The 20,593-nt window shown below is 37.3% G+C and overlaps 1 protein-coding gene across 1 annotated transcript; it reads right to left on the minus strand.

Annotated features, from left to right (window-relative positions):
- Positions 1-208: 208 nt before the first annotated feature.
- Positions 209-16,888, minus strand: LOC102714409 (UDP-glucose:glycoprotein glucosyltransferase). Its single transcript, XM_006662370.3, has 37 exons — positions 16,700-16,888; positions 15,478-15,876; positions 15,244-15,397; positions 14,726-14,897; positions 14,383-14,456; positions 14,187-14,283; positions 13,950-14,062; positions 13,677-13,792; positions 12,906-12,963; positions 12,234-12,386; positions 11,661-11,759; positions 11,393-11,548; positions 10,649-10,717; positions 9,914-10,002; positions 9,656-9,818; positions 9,345-9,479; positions 9,167-9,272; positions 8,986-9,080; positions 8,783-8,898; positions 8,460-8,670; positions 7,824-7,892; positions 7,471-7,616; positions 7,013-7,114; positions 6,591-6,738; positions 5,640-5,696; positions 5,433-5,563; positions 5,260-5,348; positions 4,876-5,189; positions 4,707-4,799; positions 3,517-3,578; positions 2,997-3,099; positions 2,683-2,841; positions 2,424-2,564; positions 2,296-2,339; positions 2,098-2,212; positions 896-1,048; positions 209-810 (listed from the first exon to the last, which is right to left on the minus strand). Exons 1-37 carry the CDS (start codon positions 16,870-16,872, stop codon positions 640-642), a joined length of 4,845 nt encoding a protein of 1,614 aa, XP_006662433.3. The 5' UTR covers positions 16,873-16,888; the 3' UTR covers positions 209-639.
- Positions 16,889-20,593: the final 3,705 nt, after the last annotated feature.

A 20,593-nucleotide genomic window follows, 5' to 3' on the forward strand; every position in this document is an offset into this window, starting at 1 on the left:
TCAGGTACTTCGGCTGCGTTCTTCTGCTGCCAAAAGTTAAAGGATGAAAGATTATCTCATTTGTATGACTATAATTTAATAGTACACAGGAAGTGATCAATTATCATAGATTAATCCAACTCCACAGCGCCCTTAATTTGGTTGGTTTTGCGTCTACTGAAATTGCAATACGCGTGAAAGTACACACAAACCATAAAAGGTTTTGGAATAGCAGGCACCAAGTATCTAATATTCTCAAGCGTTGTTGGGTGCCAACTTTTACAAAATTCTCGGGCAACAGTTGCCAGATTGCTTGTAGCTTTGAACTGGCAGTTGCCAATAAATTTTACATAGTCATCTTAATACACGAATTGTTTGAGAATTGCAGTGTTTCAGGTATACAAGTTCTTTGAAAACTACCAAGTAGACCCTCTTCATGAACCTATTTTCGGCAGTTAGCCCTACATCATGCAAAATGACACCACCATTGATTATTGATCATCGATTAATTCATATATTATGGTATCTGCACTTCATTGGCCCCCCTGAACCAGCAATATGATTTGAATTGCTGGGAGACCACACGACTACAGTCAGTGTGAAGAACAATATATATGGTTGCCTCTCAAATATTATCAAGCCCGGAAAGCAGTTGGTGTATCATAGCTCATCTTTCACATCCTGTTTTGCGCCTTTATCATCTGGCTTTGGTGTATCAGATGGCGAGGAAGTAGGTTCTGGTGACTCCGGATTATCTCCCAAGATCCGTGCCGTGAACTGCCTTGCTTCACTGTCAAGACCGACCCACTCCGGAACAATTCTTTTGGCACCCTGGCAAGTGGATTTATAGTCTTTAATTAGTTCTAGACAGAAGAAACAGGAAACAAATATGACTATTACTGCAAAATAATTTTACCTGAAGCTTTGGCTCCTTTGTCATTGGATTGTTGCAAAGATCAATGGTTTTTGCTCTTGCCTTTGTGGCATTTCCACACCAAGATTCACACCATAGCCATTCTTGAGGGAGAGAGAATATGGGCACAGTATGTTGAGCATAATTTGGGAGATCCTGAATATAAAGGTTACAAGTAAGCATTTACACATGTTCAAATCTATAACCTTCATTTGTGTATTAGTTTCTTCATTATCTCAGCAGACCGCAGCATGTTTCTGAAAACTAGTTTTTTTTTCCTGCTAGAAACATAAACCCGTTGTCCTACCTGGTTAACTGGTTGGCGATTCCCACTAAAAAACATTGAACTATATGATGTTAACTTTTGATAATGGAGATAACCGAGATGGCCATGAAGCATGCCGCTTGCAATGAATAGAGTTCAGATGGCCATGAACCATGCCTCTTACAACTGCACATGGTTTTGCTGCCATGCTGTCAATTTTTTTTAAGTCAGCTAGCAAAGTAACAGTATTCCTTTGAAGTCTACTCCATCCGTCCCACAAAAAGGGGATTCCTATCCAATGTGATATTAGTTGAGGATAAAAGACTGAAATACCCCTCACCAATGCAAAAGTAGTATTGGTTGGTGGGCAGGTGAGGACTGTTAGAGGAATAAAATTTTATGATTTGCGAACCAATGTTAGAAAGAAAGTAGAAGTTAATTTATTTTGGAGCAAAATTTGAATCCTAAAGTTAGTTTATTTTAGGACAGAGGGAGCAACATTTATTCGATAGCCTAACATGTACCATGTTATCTGGCTGATTACTTTGGAGAATGCAATGTTACTTCCATATTTCATGCGATGAACTTAATTATCTGTCCATATGCAGTTATACTTGTAGGTATCTACTCCGGCCTTCTATTGAAATTTGAAACAAAAATTGCAAATTTTAGTTCTAAAATAGTCAGCATTTTTCCCCATATCTTGTTTCATTAGGAGAAATCCAATTCTTATCAGTATTGCGAATCCAGATCTGCACCCACTAAATGTGCAGTACTGACAAAATCCATTTCATCCATTGAGGCTGTACAATCTGGGTAGGCCCGATAAGGCAGCTATGCATGCAGGTTTGCCAATCAGGTTGACTTGGAATTCTACAGCCCTGCAATCCTTGTAATGTGTTAAGGATATCAAATAAATGTATTAGCAGTAGTCAATTACCTGATCAAGATTTGAGAGACTATTAGGGTCTTTGCTGAGTGTTTCATAGAAGACCCGAAGAGTATCTCCAGAAGCAGTTTGCCGAAATTTGGCCAAATCAACAACATAAAGAGCACTGGAATAACAACAAGTCATACCAATTACTACACAACACCAGTAATAATCAATTGTAGCATACTATATGCAAAGATCACCCACCTGATATGGTATGGTCGTCCTCGCAGATGATCTTTCCAGAAACCCTTCACAGAGGGAAAGCAAAAGGGTTAGCAAACAACTTGACAGAAAAAATAATGTTTTTATGTTTCCAAGAATTAGTAACTTACTTGCTTCCAAAATCGATAGCCATCCATCTCCTTGTTGTTATCACAGAATGGGGTATACGCAAGGGGACGACCCTTCAGATTCATGTCATATAGTTCTCCCATGTCTGCTCTCACAATTTGATCTGCGTCGACAAAAATAACCTACATGGAAAGTGTCATAGTAATAATGTTCATCAGGATGAAATGTAGCTAGTACCTTTTAGTTATTAAAGAAGGATGGTCATGGAACTACAAGGATGGACATAACATAAGAAAATACCTTCCTCAGTGAAAGCGGAAATATGACATCCAGAAACAAGATCTTATATGCCCAAATAATTCGTTGCTTTTCTTTCTGTTTGTGCAACCACGTTGGCCATTTATATGTGACAAGCTCGTACTCAAATCCATATTCCTGGGCCATGTGGGGTATGACATCCTGGCCATAGGATTATTGGTTAGACAACAGGCATCTAATATCTACTTATTACTCAAAGGTAGACATCTAATATATTCTCATTGAATATTCAACTCAAAGGCAGACATCCAATATCCTCATTATTAAAATACTCGACTCAAAGGCAGCTCGTGTACCTTGAACTGTGGAGATAGATAGTTCTTTATGAACCAGAATTTCACCGGTCTTTGTGTTTTCTTTAATACACTCAAAATCATTATCTTGAGGAAACGCTCATACCTGCAAAAGAAACATTTTGCAGCTAAATCACCTGTTCCCGTTGTTTCTCAAAATCACATGTTCTTTGTAGGGTAATAACTGGTGCTTTGCTCTGGTAAAAGTAAACTAGTTGTTTCTCAAAATCACATGTTCTTTATAGGGTAATAACCAGTGCTTTGCTCTGGTAAAAGTAAACTAGGGGTACAAGAACATCGGACTGTACGGTCCAGCAGACAAACTAAATTACAAGTTAATAAAAAAATGCCATTAATTAGTCTAAGTAACAGTGCTAGCGAGCGACTGGAAACTGGGTTTACAAATTTATGGTGTCATACAAACAAAATACAACACCAGAAATGACAAAGATCCAAAGTGAATGATTGCATATTTCAGGAAATAGCTAAGTACAGAGTAATAGAATGGACAATGGACACTTACAGATGCCCAGAAGCAACAGAGAAAATGTTGATTGTATCCCCTTGCCTTGCAGCTGTGAGGTCCTGGATAAAAATGCACAATAAAAGATATCTTACACGCAATGCAGAACATAACCACTTGATATACGCTACACTTTTGAGTGGAACTAATCTGTAGTAACTTTTAAGGAAATCAATATTATCCTAGAATCTGTAAACATATACTCATGATACCATATAAACAGATCAAGCAAAGAAAGATATGAGATTATTAACAACAAAAAAATGAATGTTTCCCACGTGCATTGGTGCACATTTGTTAGATCATAGATGTAAGCTCACCACCATCAAACATGCATTCAGATTGATACAACCTTTCAAAATTCAAACCCACCATCTCAACTTGTATTAATTGCAATATCCAGACACAAATCTCATATGAATCACTTATTGGATAAATCTCATATTTTTTCCCAATCTCCCATTTTTTACTCATTATCTCATTGGAAGTTGGGTCCAGGTCCCATGTGTCAGTGAGACGTGAGTAAAAATAGGGGATGATGTCAAATTTTTAAGTGGCAACGAAGGAATTGCCCACACATATAACGTGTTTTCACATAAAATCAACAGGGTTGCAACTCAACATCCATTTATATATTTTTCATCTAATTAACAGAGTTCAGCTAAATGTTTTCAAGTCATCCAACTAATCACAATTAGTCATGGTTAGTCATCCTAGTCGGTACTAGGTGACTTGATTCTAAACACACTTAGTCAGAAAGTCACCCGATCAGTTGTGATTAGTCATGATTAGTCAGCCTAGTCGGTATTGAGGCGACTAGACTCGACTTTCCAATTTGAAAACATTTCAGCATCCCAAGTGCAATGTATTTTTCTCAAAGAACTGCAACTTCCTTCCAGTGAAACCAAATTAGCAGGTAAACTTAATGTATAGTTTTCATCATTACGTATCAGTTCGTGTGTAGTTCCCAAGAACCTGTGGGAGGCTGAACTAGACATGCCTTTGCGAAATTCTTCTGTAAAATTACAATGGGGTGGTGCTCTATATAGAATTATTGACAGCCTAGAAACTATTCAAAAGGAAAAACATGGAACCTTCCACCAAGTAAAGGTTGGTATTGCCTTTTCATACACTGTTTGCAGTAGCATGCAGGATAGTAAACTTAAAGAACTGACATAAGAAACCCTTACTGAGATTTTCTCGTCCTTATTTTTTGATGATGTGTCGCCGCTAATGAAACTAGAAGCCCACTTCAAAAGGTTGCTATTCCAGCCTTTGTTATCCTGCGTTAAAAATGATTTTAAAGGAAATATCGTTTAGAGTTTCGAGGACATGTTTACAACTAAATAAGAAACAGACCATCTTTTCTTGGAAGTGGTTGTCATCATCAGCATTTAATAAGTCCTCGTGCTCTTTTCCTCTTCTCTTTTGCACTTCAATGTGCATAAGTTTGCCCCTCAAGCTATCTATGGCAATGAGCTTCGGAGGTAGCTCATACAGATCTGCACTACGGCCAGGAGCCAATTGTAGGTACCATACACCAGGGGAGACTTTCATCTGCCAGTAACCCAAGTTGGCCATGACAAGTGTATCAACCAAGTGTGGTCTTCGTTTGGTACCAAGGATAAACTGAAGACCGCGGGGAGGGTCTCGATCCTTTTCCTTGCAATGGCCTGAAGAGAATTTCTTCTGTTAACAAAATAATCCACCAGAACCAAAGAGATTATTACCAGATGACTATACCTGTCAAGAGGAGCGCTTCAAGTTCAAAAACTGCCTGCAATGTTCTAACATCACCGAGATTCTCCAATAAAATGTTGTCCAAATCATGGCTGATACATGAAAAACAAGAACAAGGTCATGATACTACACTAAGAATTGCATTTTGGATACATCATATTTAATGGGTAGCATACATGGCAATGACAGGTTCAACAAGCCATGGTTCAGGGACATCAATGTTCATTGTAAGTGTTTTTGATAGTGGCATATTTGCGAAGAAGGCTTTAGGTCCATGCACAGAATAATCGGTACTGCTAAAATCATCCTGCAAATCAAGTGGCCAAGTATTATTGTAGAAAATCAGTCAGTAAATATTGGTTGGTAATTATATGAGGGCTTACCATTGATGGAAGAACAAATCTATAGTAGTTCTTTAAAGGTAGATCCGCAAGGGAACTCTGAAAATAGTTCATTAATGTTAGCTCTAAAAGTAGGTAGAATTGCAGCTAGTGCAAGTTCAAGCATAGAAGCAAATCCGCCCACCAAGACATAGCAATATATCTTTAAATATTACAATAAAAACAATAGCTTATCTCAATCATAGGCTTCAGCAAAAGATAGTGCTAACTTATGTTATCATCTACAAGCCATACAAATCGTGTGCATGGATATGAACAATTGAAGATTATTAAAAAAAAGGTATACAAATTGTGCACATATGAACAATTCAATTGAATACGATAAACTCAAGATGCAGAATGAACTGAAATGAAAACAACTATCACAGAGCTGTGTTCGAGGAAAAAAAAACTATCATAGAATTGAAGCAAACTATGAAATAAGTGTAGTGATTATTACGATAATTTTATCAGTGTTGAGGAGTGCCAGTTCCATTGAGTAATTGAACTTTCAAAATTTTCACTTCTTATTGATTAGAGCGTATTCAGTGAGAAATAAGGTTTGCAGAGAATAGTATGAATTAATTAATTATGTCAGCAAACCTCTAGCTACTGAAGTCAGTAAAAATGTTCAAGAAACTGAATCGATAGTAAGCGCAACAACAAAAATCAAACCAACTATGTCAAAATAAAAATAACATAAAAGAAGCACTATGGATTATTACAGTGCATCACCCAACCAAAGCAACAAATAAGCCAGTCAATTGGCAATACAGTTAAAGATTTAAAGCACTCGATAGCCTCTACAAGATCAACATGCACTTGTGCAATAACTGATTGGTTCATAATGCAATCTTGAAATTAGAACTTGTAAACAAACACTACTCAATTACGATGGGAAAATTCTTTCAATTAATTGCAGATGCAGAATTATATGTTGTGGTGAACACGTACAATAGGATTCAGAACAATTCTCATGCTCGGCTGAATCTGTCTCCAGAGAATGTGTAAAAGTGGAGCAAGCTTTTGCCCAGCAGGACTTAGTGGGTCAATGACAGCGTCAATATGAACACTTGAATTCACATTGTTCAGTTTAATTGCACTGCATAGCAGATTGAAACAGAAGGAAATGAGTGCAAACTGTTTAAAGTTAAAAAACTAACATCCAATAATACTCCAAGCTTTATTTTGGTTCAACTAAAAAGATTGGTGGTTGGTACTTGAGGTTTAAATATAAGCATAATAAAGAAATTAATAGGCAAAGTGTGCATTGGATACCATGTTAACGTCCAAAAAGGCAAGTAAAAATAGAACAGGACAAGTAATAACAATATTCCAGCTGAAAGTTCATGCATGCAAAAATAAAGGAGATTTACCTGTGCTCTGCATGTAAAATTTCAAAATGGGCTCTTTCGGATGGCCTTTCACGGATAGACATTGATGATGCAATCAACATGGCAACGTCGCTGTAGAATTTGCTGCCAACAAAATACATATAGTAGGATTTCTCAATAATTGAAAGAACTTTACTTTTTTTATTATAACCACACCATATAAAAGTACTTATCAGATCAAGTATCTTTTCAGTATAGTAGCATGTTGTACTGTCATCTAAAAATTTGGGGGAAAGGGAGGCAAACAGAAAAAAAAAACAGAGAACTTCCCTCCAGAACTAATATTCTAAAATAAAGACCAAACAGTTGAACAGATAAAGTGTAAGTACAGATATGTACCTCACATACAGAGCATTTAATGATTTGCACACACCAGTCAGGTAGACCATAACTAAACCCCTACAGAAAGAGCTACAGGAACTAGCGCATGCCTAACTTACCTTGTCAGGTCATCAGGGTCAACACCTGTCCATTCGATCTCCTCAATTATTTCATAAATGTATTTTGTTCGCAATTCGTACTCCATAGACTCAAGCAGGCCTAAATCATCAGTTAGAAAGGAGTCTCCTTCATTTACAACAAAGACCTGCAAGGTAGGGAATAGCATAAAGTCATAAACAATAGAAGCTGCCTATTAATCTGTTGAAATAACTGTTATCATGAGCACATAATACCAAAATAGTAAAGTAGTACCAATGTTATACTGCTCGGAGGCAGATAGGGATGACAATGGCCAATAGGTATTGGTGTATGCGTGTATCAAAAAATAAATGAAGGGGACACAAAAGCTTACCCGTCCATTGGTAATCACAGCATTGCTGCCAAATTCAAGTCCCAGTTTCCCGAATAAGAAGTCAGACAACTGCACAAACAAAGAAATAAACGGTGATATGTTTCAGAGCGAATTTGATAAGGAACTGGCAGAAACTTATTGAGTAAGAAGTTCTTAATTAAGGGCAACATTCAAAATGCCTCTTTTGGGGGTTCCCACTGAAAGTTAGTCTTTTTGTTGGCAAGTTACAGTATGGAAGCCTAATGCCTTTGGGGGAGGGCGGATGAAAGGAAAGTTGAAGAGTTTTGGTTTGAAAGATTAAACTGGTCCTGAACCGGCAGTGAACTTTTCAGATACTAGCAAGGAACAGGTAGATACAACTCTCCAAGGATCTACCTAGGATTTAGGACTGCATACCAAGAATGAGCAAAAAGATCAATGCTTGCGCCTTGCATGCAGCCTGGTTTCTGCAGGGAGTTGGGTTCAGCTCTTACAGAAATTGAGACAGGGTTAAGTTTGTGAGATTGTGATCAACATGGTGCAAGCTCAGTTCAAGCTCTTAATGTATGCATTTGTCAAGCCAATTAAAACGGCACATACTAACAATTTAGTTAAAGAGAGAGATTCACAAAAAGGATAGGAAGCTCAGGTACAGACCTTATCCATTCCTCTGAGGACGGCATCAGGAGAAAAATTTGTAAACCACGATTTATAGTTATCAACAGGCAAGCCAGTTTCAGCGGCTATGCCATACACCTTTTCCATCATAGTGCTAATTTTATCACTAACCCCGGAAGAGGGACGCACATGTTGCGCTTCATAAAATTTGCAGAGTCCATGCAGGAAGTCCAGTACCTTTTCCTTATAGCTAAGGACAAGAAATTGACTCATCCAAATCAAAGATAAACTAGATGTATGCAACGTTAATAGTAAATCAAACAAATTCTGTATATCTACCCAAAAAAAAGAGAGGAGAAAACCTGAAAGATGAAATGGTCCTATCGAAGATATCCTTCAAATGTAAAATAGGGGATGATGGATTATCATTGCGGACATAAAGTAGTAGACCAACACGAGCTCTATTCGACCCAGCAATCTAAATCATGTCAAAAGGCAAGATACCATTGTGAGAAAACAACATAAATGGCATTGAATAGACATGATAGACAATTTCTACATCTACCAGGTAACTTATGGCCTCATGAAGCAACTTTATCCCAATCTTCGAAGAAAGATCAACAGCAACTAGATGGGTGACAGGTTTGGCATCATCTGTAGCTGCAGACAGATTTGATAGCAATATGTCAGCACCAGCAGCGATTGATGGTAGATGACAAGGTACATCCAAAGAAGTAGGATCATACTTCCATGAGAGTGTAAATAAGTAATCTCATGAAGTGCAGAGTCTCCCTGATGATATGGTGCAACTAGCGAGACAAATCTCTTATTCTCAGTGCTCTTGCCAGTTATCTGAGAAGAAAATTTATATGGTTAAATAGATTGAAAGACAACACACTAATTTTCAGAGATCTGTGTACTTACCAATGGGTTGTAACGCTTGTAGCTACTTTCTGACAAAAATTTCTCTAAAACATCTGTATGGGATTGGATATGCCCATAATAGACTTGTTCTTGTATCCTAGGAAGCTCATCATTCATAGCATTCATGGTTGCATCCTATAAAAAATTATATCATGCATAAAATCGATTCATATTAGTAACAGCATCACAGGCTCTATTCCATTGCTGTGGAACAAAATAGGAGCACTAATAATGCAGAATAGACAAGTAATTGTTCTTAAATTGAACATTATAGATCAGCTGCTACCAGAATAAGTTGAATAATTAATTACCTCACTTGATTCCTGCACAAGTCCATTCATCAATAGGCTACACTGGAGTTTGTACAACCCTAGTTTGTGAACAAAACGAGAGCTTTCTTCAGCCTCTTGTTTGTAAATGTTCTCTTTTTGCAACTTTAACAGCACATCTTGAGGGTGAGATTTAGCACTTGACCTGTACATTACAAAATATAAGTAGAACAAGGAAAACATGTTAAATACATTTGAACATTATCTCAAAAAAAATAGAATTCAGTGAATGAGCTTTACAATAGGGAATCAACAAATGCCCCTTCAACATGATGAGCTTCCACAGGCTCTTCGTTGTATTCATCACCACTGTTCCTCGATTTATGTATCTGTAGAACAAAATATCATGGGCTTAGAATTATAGGAAATGAAGAACATCTATAGTGTGAAGAAGTTGGCAAGACAATTAAACAGCGAATGTAATGTAAAGAACATGATCATGATTTCACTAGTGATATTTTAGATGGAAATTGTAACATGCCCACCTGGACTATATTATTCAAGGATCAATATGCAACATAACAATAGACAAGCCACTACATTTTAGTTTCTAGGAGTCATGTCAGACATGTAACTCCATCAGCCATTATCAGTTTTCTGAAGAAAAAAACTAATCATGAAAGAATATATAAAACTAATCTCAAATTTTACTTCAGATGTAAAACTGGTGAACGGATTGTTCAGCAAACTTAAAAGTCAAGCAGGCACCTCTTCCACATTTTTTTTAGCTCTGGCAATTATGATGAACAGTTTGCAACAATTTTTTACACTATAACTTAGCACAAAACTTGACACAATTGTCGTCACTCATGGAAGGCAGAGAGGATGATGAACACTTAACACAAGCAATGTATGCTAAAAAGAAGAGAATATGTCAAGCTAAAATTCTTTTAGGCATGAAATTGGTCTAGCATGACAAAAGGATATATTCCATTTATAACAAAATAGGACATCAAATATGTTATGTTCACTCACATTGCTTAGGAACTGGTACGACAACTGTGCTGAGTATGTTTCCTTGATGTACAAGAATAACCTTATTATCTGCATAAAGGGGAAACATGATGCGCCAATTCCTTTCATGAGGCATTTAAGGTTATAATCCATCACTAGTTAAGACCACTAGGAAATTTGCGGCATGATATTGTACTATGAAGCATATCCATAGATTTCCTCTCTTATGTTCATCCAGTGGCCCATGTTCTTACCTTCTAGTTTAAAATGGCCCGTAGGACATACTAACTGTAATCTTCTGCTACTGTGTATACCTTCCAGTTCAGAATAATTATGTGGACATACTAATTACAATGTATTCTTACTCGGCACCCCTATAATTATGATCTTATTATGCCATGAATCATCCTGTCAATAGAAAACATGGGCCATGTGCATACATATGTATATAATGGTAAGTCACAAAAAGTGGAACTACCAGAACATGGAGGTTGCAAGGACGTGGTACGTAAATGTTTATTTATCAACAGGAAAAAAGAAAATGGACACATAGGCATCTGACCAACATAAAATGTACATTTTATGACACCCCTTTAATATTGTATAATGTAAATGTATCATTGATTCCTTAGAGCATTAGTAGTATTTAATGAAAATAAAAGGTAAATAACTCAAGCAATTATAGTTATAGTGCAATAAAAGTCCCATGCTCTACAAATCAAACAAAGATATCAAGAAATCAAAGTAAATTAAAAAAAAGATTACCAAAATAGAAATATCCTCCTCGATCTTAGACCCATCATTTACTGGAAGATTGCCATCATTTTCTTCAATAACACTAATAAGCCTTGAAGAATACATTATGATGCCAAACCTTATAGGGACACTATCTTGGTATAGAGATAGAACCATGTCAATGGTCTGCAAAGATTTAAAGAGAAATGACAACACCACACTCAGTTAGAAAAATATTCCAGCTTAAAAAGTGAATGATGACAAAAACATAAAGTTGGAAGGTAAGAAAGAGACTAGCCTCTGCACCACATGCTGAAGCAGGATCAAGCACATAAACAGCATGGAATAGATTTTTCCGGATGTAGCGCATTTGACCAGGGAAGACTGGCATCAGTAGCTGCAAAGGAAAAAAACAATAATTAGTAATAGTAATTAATTAATATTTCATGGCATATTTGCGCCATACAATTTAACCAGGAAATGCATAAAAGAAACGCAAAAAAACAAAGTTGAATAGCATGTGCAAAACCACTAATCTTCACAATTCACATGTATGATCGATGAGAACTTTTGTAGTAGTACAAACTAAAATACATTAAGATATGTTGTGGACATATATCACCCCATGCAAACCTAAGTTTGAGAATTAATAGTAAGCCCTCATCATACCAAGATAGGATATCATACCAGTGTTGATAAACATGATATCTTTTTCATAATGATTATAATGATGTATTCTTAGTTCTCTAGTGTTCCTAAAGTGATGCAAATAGAAGGTTGTACTCCCTCATTTGACTTGAGACAGAAATGCAACATTCTAATGTCAATCTTGTTTCAATAGTGTTAATAAAAAAAGAGAAAAGAACAAAACCTCATTGATGTTGCTCCTCCACCTTTTATACATCGTATCTTCCTCTAGGTTATTAAGATAATGAACATGGGAGGATCGGAAATCAACACGGAACGAGTTAGACTCTGTTGGTGGAGCTGATGACAGGATCTTGTGGACAGCACTTTCAGGAATCTGGTAGGCGTTTGACATTAGTAATGAAACAAGTTACCCATAAGAAAGAAATAAAAATATATCTCCTATAATCAAATTGAAGAAGAGAAAAATAATATTTTTACGCAAATATGTTTGGAGCAGGATTTCATTACTAACTACTAGACATCATGGTCATTATTCTCACAACTAACATGGCAATTCACACCATAAATATCCAACAATATAAGAGATTAATGAATTTAAATAACAATGATCATAAAAGAAGCAATTGAAAATGAATATGTTATTAGACTATAGCCAAGAAAAATCATCCATGTAGTGTATTCTGCAATTATACAGCATTTCATACTTCGTCTTTGAATTTGTCAAACTAGTTTTTTTCCCAACAAGTTCCAATTATCCTAAAATGGTTGACAGGTATTCGTGCATTCCTCATAACTGAGATGTTAAGAATAACAATCACCAAAAGTAATTCTTTTGGAAGGAGCCAAGGACAACCCAGAAAACATGTTTAATAACACATTTATCAAAATTCACCTTTAGTTTTACAAACTGATCAGCAAGAGATAATTCCTCATGGACCATATCCATTAACCTGTTAGATAAATCATAATCAAATATGCTCTATTAGTTAAATATGATATTAGTCAGAAATCTGGTAACAACTTTAACATAGAAGAATTACTAAAGTTAGCAAAGCAGAGACAGATTCCAAGAAAAATGTACTCTATTAGTTAAATATGCAAACTTAGAGTTCAGGAAATGTGATGAACTAAAAGTGAACGTGATAAATGCCAAATTATTATGTTCCGACAATAACAATTTGTATGACCCCACTGCCAGAGTTAGCAAATATCCTGCTCCTACATGAGCAAACAGATCGAGGATAACACTCAGACAATGTGATGCACTGGATATTTGCAACATGCGCAACAATAAAACTGATCGGACTTTTATCTTCTTGTGCATCCAATGATAAACTCCATATAAAAGCCATATTTTGTTATTATTCTTCTCAACAACTTCTCTAGTCAGCTGTTGAATTGCAGAATATTCTTTCATCGTAATTTTACAATTGTCATTTGCTTTGTAGTATGTTTTCTACCAACAGGTGGTGTAGATGAGTTAATTGCAAAGTGTTATAGAATACAGTGATTTACATCAAAGCCAAGTGTAGACGAAATAAAATTAATCACTTTTGGTGTGCATCAGAAAAGAAGCAATCTGCTAATTACTTGGCAAATAAAAGTGAGAAAAACATTAGAATAATCAGAAAAATTGTTATATTGGAAATACAATGGAACATACAGGTAAAGATCAAGATCCTCAATATTAATCAAAGCACCATTCAAAGCCATCAATGACTTGCCAGGTGGAACCATTCGCTGATTTGCAATTATTTCATCCTTGATTGAATTGTCAAGCTGTACGAACATGAAATTGTCATTAATATTCTTCATGTAGAAATAGTACATATGAATGTATTCCAAACAAAATTTTCATCTCCCCAACAAAATATATACAGGTTATTGCTTACAAACACAACTAGACAACCAAAGGGAGCTCAGAAAAGACATCCACCTTCATCCGTGACAGTGACGAAACTATACTGGGGAAATTTTGATTAATTTCCTGCATTGACTGTAAAGGATCCGATGCATGGAGGATTCTCTGTGCTGTTTGATGACCCAAATCTGCGTTATGGAGAATATCCCAAATTAAAAAGGTAGTCTTATACCATTGGATAATAAAATGTTGGAATAAAAACAGAATCATGAGGAAGTTTCAGGAATGCTCATCGGCTTATTACAAAACTACCTTTAAGTTCCCAAACTTCAAGTGTGTCAGATACTGTTGATGACAACAGATAATCCCTGAAGGACATAATCTCCGCATTTAATGCTGGCTTGCGTTCCTGGGTGCACCATGAAGAAAAAAAATATTGTCAATACTATATATTTGTGCATCACATGAAAGGTCACATAGTTAGATTTATTGGCTCAAAGAAACAGACCAAAATCTTGGAAAATATAAATCCTCTGACTTCTTGACTGAGGTCTTCAGTCTTAGGATCTTCCAGAGCAACACCTGGGAGGGGGAAATACTGTTCATTCAGTATTTCAAATAAAATACGCAATAAACTTCTGGTCTTTATGATGTCAACAGAGCATATTCCACCCAACCAAACAGAAAGGAAATACAATTCCTTATTGGCTAGTTTGTTGATGTATTTCAGATAAAGGGATCTGGTGCGGATTTACTAGAGAATTTCATAATAGGTTTACTTTCTTATCTTAATACAAAATAAGGGCAAGTAGTGCACACTCTGTTGCAGATAAAATGCCTGGGAGAATTACCCTTCTTTATAGCAGTGTCATCCATGGCCTTGTATTCCATGTTCTTGAGGGCAAGTTCGACACCATAACCACTCAAAGCGACTGCATCTACAGCACCAACAGAACCACAGAAGCTAGATGTAGCCTGACATCCAGATGGCAGGACCTGGCGCAGAGCATATCTTACTTGTCCCTAGAAATAGCGTATAATGTGTGTTAGAGAGCTGCAGCAAAGGAAAATATGTGTGATGGAGAAAATATATAGAACCGAAGCAAGAAGCAATAGCCAGAGAATAAAAGAGTAGAGGTTGATAGTAACTCTCTGTTTCACACAAAACATATAGGTGGTTCTGATACTTGTTGAAGTAATAAAAGAATGGGTTCAAGAATAATGAGAAAATGAGAAAAGAAATTTTTAATATGCAATGCCCTTGTACTACATGTTAACGTTATGGCCCTTATCTTTGTTTCTACAGCTCGTCGTTTCCTCAGGATCTCATACGATTTGAAATACATTTGAGAACGGTCAAAAGTATTACCTTCTTTGATGCTTCTGCCAGGTGAGCATGCAGCTCTTTGAAGCATTCTGTCCCAAAAGCCCCATAAAATATAGCAATTGGAGCAGTAATATTTGATTGAGGATACATATGATCAAAGTCAAAGAGTTCAGGTTGTTGAGTGGAGTCCATAGCTCTGTTCAGCAAATAATCTCAGTTTCCCATGTACAGCCCTAAACAAAAAGATCAAACAAAAAAAGAGTAGAAGATACTTACAGTCTGCCCAAGCCATCAAGCCATTTGCGTAGATCGGCTGAGTTGAATAATAGAACACTCCCTGTGTCCACCCAGCAGCAAGATCCTTTCACAGCCTCATGAAAATTTTCCCCAGTACTATGACCAGAGATTTGCTCCAAAGTGTTGTCCTTAACGGGAACAGAGGATAATGACTCCTCTGCAAGCTGCTTGTAGAGCACTAACCTTGGCGATGCTGACCGAAGGGTAAGCGAGAACTCAAAAATTGAAGCCAGTGGCTCACTCAGAAGTGAACGGGCATGCTCAACAATCTTCTGGACACAACATTTGGCTGTCAAGCATTCGGACGCCTTATCGAGTTCCTTCCAATGGTCAATAAAATCCCAAAACAGATCCTTCCATTCTTTTGAAAGAAGTTCACTAACAAAAGAGAGAGCATAAGATATATCAAGTACCTCTTGGAAAATAACAAGTAACATTAAGCAAATAATACCACTGCTGCAAAATGTTCACATACAAGCATAATGGTTATGGTTACACGAAAAGCATATAGCTTATAGGAATCAGTATTTACTTGCATCCACCAACATTACTCGTTACAATGAACATGTATTCATTAATTAGATATATTTTGTAAATATGGCGGTTCCGTTGCACTTGCAACTGTACAGAAATTACTGGAATTGCAAAAACGATCATCCCCCACAAAGTATAGTGTCATTATTGGTTATTCACTAATATGAGCAATTTGAGACTAGTCCGATATTTAAAATAAGATTCGATTTCACACAAGCAGTGAAGCAGCCACAAAATTCAAACGCAGAACAATAGAGAGCAGGCAAAAGTTTAACAGGGTACCAAAAAACTCCTAAACCTACATAATTTATGGGGATTCAATTCCGCAAAACCATGCTGGTGACCAATCAAAATTCAGAATCTAGGTGTCTCAATGTACAAATCCCGTCCACATCACACTAATTCTACTTTAAATTTTATGTGAAAAAACATGAGTCCGAGCACGTCGTGCAAAAAAAAAATAAATAAATAAGCATCAAGCCATCAACCGAATGGCTCGCTCGCAGTTTCCCGATACGCCAGGTTCTCGATGCTAAAACCCTCACAATACCAAACTCAATTGAGAGGCACTAGCCCAAAGTCAAATTGGCATCTCTCGACCAAACCAAACCAAACCAGAGGCACAGAAACACCAGCGAATCGAGCAGAGAGACAAGGCGCCGCCTACCTAGCTTCGAGCAGCAGCGGCGTGCCGGCCCACTTGGCCCGGAGCGCCACCTGCACGTTCTTCTGCCGCCGGATCCCCGCCGCGGAGGCGCCTCCCGCAGCGAGCCCCGCCACGAGCACCACCGCTACTACTACCAGCGCCGCCGCCGGTGACCGGGCCCCACGCGCCGCCATGGTGGGTGTGGGGGGGGGGGGGAGGACACGGAGACGCGCGCTACCCCCGCCGATCCGGATCCGACGGCAGGCTACGCGGCGGCCGCGACGCGCCACATCAAGAGGGGATCCCTCCCGGCGTCCGGTCCGGTCGAGATGCGGTGGTCGCAGCGGGAGACGCGACGGCGCAGGCAGAGGACACGGGAGAGGAGACGGAGTGACGGGATGAGTACGTCGCCGGTTGACTGGCCCACGAGGCAGCGGGATGGGCCTTGCGCGGCCCACCTGTCGGCATTCCACGAGCAACGAGGGCGGCCCATTTGAGGCCTGGCCCTCGTTTCTCTCGCCAATCTCACCACTCGGAAAAAGTCCACTCAAAGTCCCTAAACTTTACATAAGTCTGTTTTTCATCCCTTAACCGGAATGCTAGAAATGCATGTAAAATCCTAAACTCATGAAAACCTCATGTACGGTTTTGGAACGGAGATTTTTTGAATAGAATGAACGACCGTAACGGATGTTGGCTCAATCCGAAGGAAATTATGCGGAAGCTTTGCAGAATTATTATGAAGCTACGCGACTAGAAATTGATCCCTATGATCGAAGTTATATACTCTATAACATAGGCCTTATACACACAAGCAATGGAGAGCATACAAAGGCTTTGGAATATTATTTCCGGGCACTAGAACGAAACCCCTTCTTACCACAAGCTTTTAATAATATGGCCGTGATCTGTCATTACGTGCGACTATCTCCACTATAGAAAGAAAAAAAAGAAAGGATCAAATTCTCTAGTATTTACTAGAAAAAAGGCTTTCTACATAGGGATCGTAAAAATAACGATTTGCCCTATCAGCTGTAGGAAGAAAGGACACTTCACGAGAATCAAAATAGGAAGAAAGAAAGTTTGGCCTATACTACTCTATGGATAAAGTTCTCAAATTGCTAGAGAAAACACCGTAAAGATCAATTAGTGAGCGACTGGGTCGATACAACTAAAAAAAACTGCTTACTTATCCCATGATATGGGGTAAAATTTAGGAATCCGCTTATGTAGTATAATCCGTTCAAAAAAATCTCACTCACACGGGAGGAGGAGGTTGCTGGTGTTGGCCCAGTAAGGCGCAGGGTAAAACATTTCCATACAACTTATTATTATTATTATGGTGGGGATGGAATAAAAAGAATAATACGAAAATGGAAACTATATTAGAGACGGAACTATTCCATTGGAAGTACGGTGATATCGGTACAAAATTTATAATTTAGGTTGAATACCATGAACTATAACATTACATATTTACCTAATAATTTAGCATGGCTACTTAAACACTACCTCCGTTTCACACTATCATCTAGACTTGTATATACAAATGTTACACCTTGATCAATAGATGAATATATGCATAATTAAATTGTTTTACATTATGGGACATTGGGAGTATGACATAAATCTAACAAATAAGTGATAGCGGGACCGCGTACGGGTAAGGGGGTAATAAGTTAACTTACCCGGCGCGAAAAACATAGTAATAGATTAATACATAATTAATTATTAAAAATATCAAATATATTAATATGATTTTTAAAACAAATTTCCTATAGAACATATTTGCAAAAAAATACACCATTAGCAGTTTGGAAAGCATGCGCGAGAAAAACGAGGGAATTAAGTTATCTTACCGTCTAGGGGTGAACATGGCCTAGATAGGTATCATATCTGGTACCGTCTTGGTATTATATATGATATAGGTACCATTTAATATTCATTAAGTACAATCTAAAACCGCTAGGTACCGTCCGATGCCATTTGGTACCAAGTTGAATCCGTAAGCATCAAGTATAATCCAATACTCATCGGTACAGTGTTAATTCTCGTTGGGTACTATCTGATACAAACCCAGTGTTGATTGTAGACGAGAACAACAAAATAGGCGAGATAGAGGGAAGAAAGATGAGCTGTGGCAAGGGTCTCATTGCACCATCAAGCCATGTCTCCTCCCTGCGCTCTTGCTTCGCCGGCACCGTCATCCATCTCGGCGGCTGAAGCTGCACCGAGCAGTGCACCGCCTCCCACACCATTAGCAAAATCAGCATGCCATTTCAATATTTTCAGAGACCATTCATGCATGCAATAATTATTTATTATTCCAAACAATTATTCTAAAAAAAATGAGAGTGTCTCTCAACTTAGCGATGTGCTGAACACCATCACCTGCCTCCGGTCATTGATCACAATGCCTCCATCATATCTCGTCCCAAATCAATGAACAATATTCCGTCGTATAGCTTTTTCCTAAACAATAGGTCTTAAAATCATAATAATGTCATAAGTGAGACAAACGAAATGAGTGAATCATTAGAAATCATACCATATTTTACCACTTGTACCGAGTTTGAGAGAAGGAAGAGGAGGACTCCCCCACTAGTTAACTTAAATCCATCGTTTTCCGCGTGCACGCTTTCCGAACTATTAAACGGTGTATTTTTTAAAAAAAATTTCTATAAAAAAATTATTTCAAAAAATCATATTAATATATTTTATATTTTTTAATAATTAATTAATCATGTACTAATCTATTACTATGTTTTCCGCACCGGGATAAGTTAACTTAAAGCCTTCCAAATGAACACGGCCGAAGAAGCTCACGTAAAATGAAATAAAACATTAGTATATGATTAATTAATTTTTAATTATTAAAGATATAAAACTATTTTTACTTCATTTTTAATGCAACTTCTCGATAGAAATCTTTTACGAATTACTTATCTTTAACCGTTTGAAACACTTGATAACGGAAAACGAGACAGGCCAAAACATGCCGTGCTCAACTATGCCTCGGTGGTATGTTTTAGGCAAGTTGGTGGTATATGGAGATGGAGCTCCCCAGCCTTCGGAGCGTATGAAAACAGTTGCTTTCTGTATTATACAAATTGTAATTATCGGCATAATATAGTATCGAAACAAATGGTTAATTAACCACTCAAACTATTTTCGTTTGTGGTATCGTATTTTTCACAGTTTTCGTTTTCGTATTGTCCAACCAATGAACTTCACAAACTGAAACGGTTGGCCAATAATTACCGCAACTTTTTCACTCTACCCACGCATACCTTTGTTCTAATTTTTTTGTCCCACTAGAGTTAGATGATGGGAGCGTTGTTTTCATGAAAATTACTTGCTTCTCGTAAGTACTTCATCTGTCTGAAATATTTATATCATAATATAAATATTTCTATTTAGACTATAACTATCTCGATCATTTAAATGACTTCAGAGCCAATCGGATGTTTCGATAGAAAACTTAATCAATTTAAAGTTTAAAAATAAACAATTGAAGTGACTAAAATGTTTTTTTAAAAATTAGTCTATGCTAAATAATCTTAAAAATACTTTTATGTTAAAACGGAGGTAGCAGTATTTTTTCAATGTTTTATATTGGTCAAAGTATGATGTTCGTGATGATCGTGGCAGGGAGAAGCCGTACACAAATGAGAACTAGGGACTTTTCCGGATGTCAACTCTTGTACTTTGCAATGCCAATAGCAACCTGCTAGCTCCAGGACATCATCTTTCTTTTGGCGTATTGGTTCAATTTTCATGACAAGTACGGAATCTCATATCATGACTACCATCTCCGTCCCAAAATAAATGAATTTTTATGTTTTTTTAGAATTTTTGACCCTTCGTCTTATTTGAAAATTCTTTTATGATTAATGTTTTTATGGTTACCTTATG

Source organism: Oryza brachyantha, chromosome 10 (assembly GCF_000231095.2).
Source record: "Oryza brachyantha chromosome 10, ObraRS2, whole genome shotgun sequence".
Lineage (NCBI taxonomy): Eukaryota > Viridiplantae > Streptophyta > Magnoliopsida > Poales > Poaceae > Oryza > Oryza brachyantha.

Coding starts and splice junctions, on each gene's coding strand:
- LOC102714409 (XM_006662370.3), bottom strand. CDS start 16,872: ATGGCGGCGCGTGGGGCCCGGTCACCGGCGGCGGCGCTGGTAGTAGTA. Junction 14,063..14,186: donor TGAAGTTTGGGAACTTAAAG/GTAGTTTTGTAA, acceptor TCCATAACGCAG/ATTTGGGTCATCAAACAGCA. Junction 10,003..10,648: donor CGTACCAGTTCCTAAGCAAT/GTGAGTGAACAT, acceptor TTTGTTCTACAG/ATACATAAATCGAGGAACAG.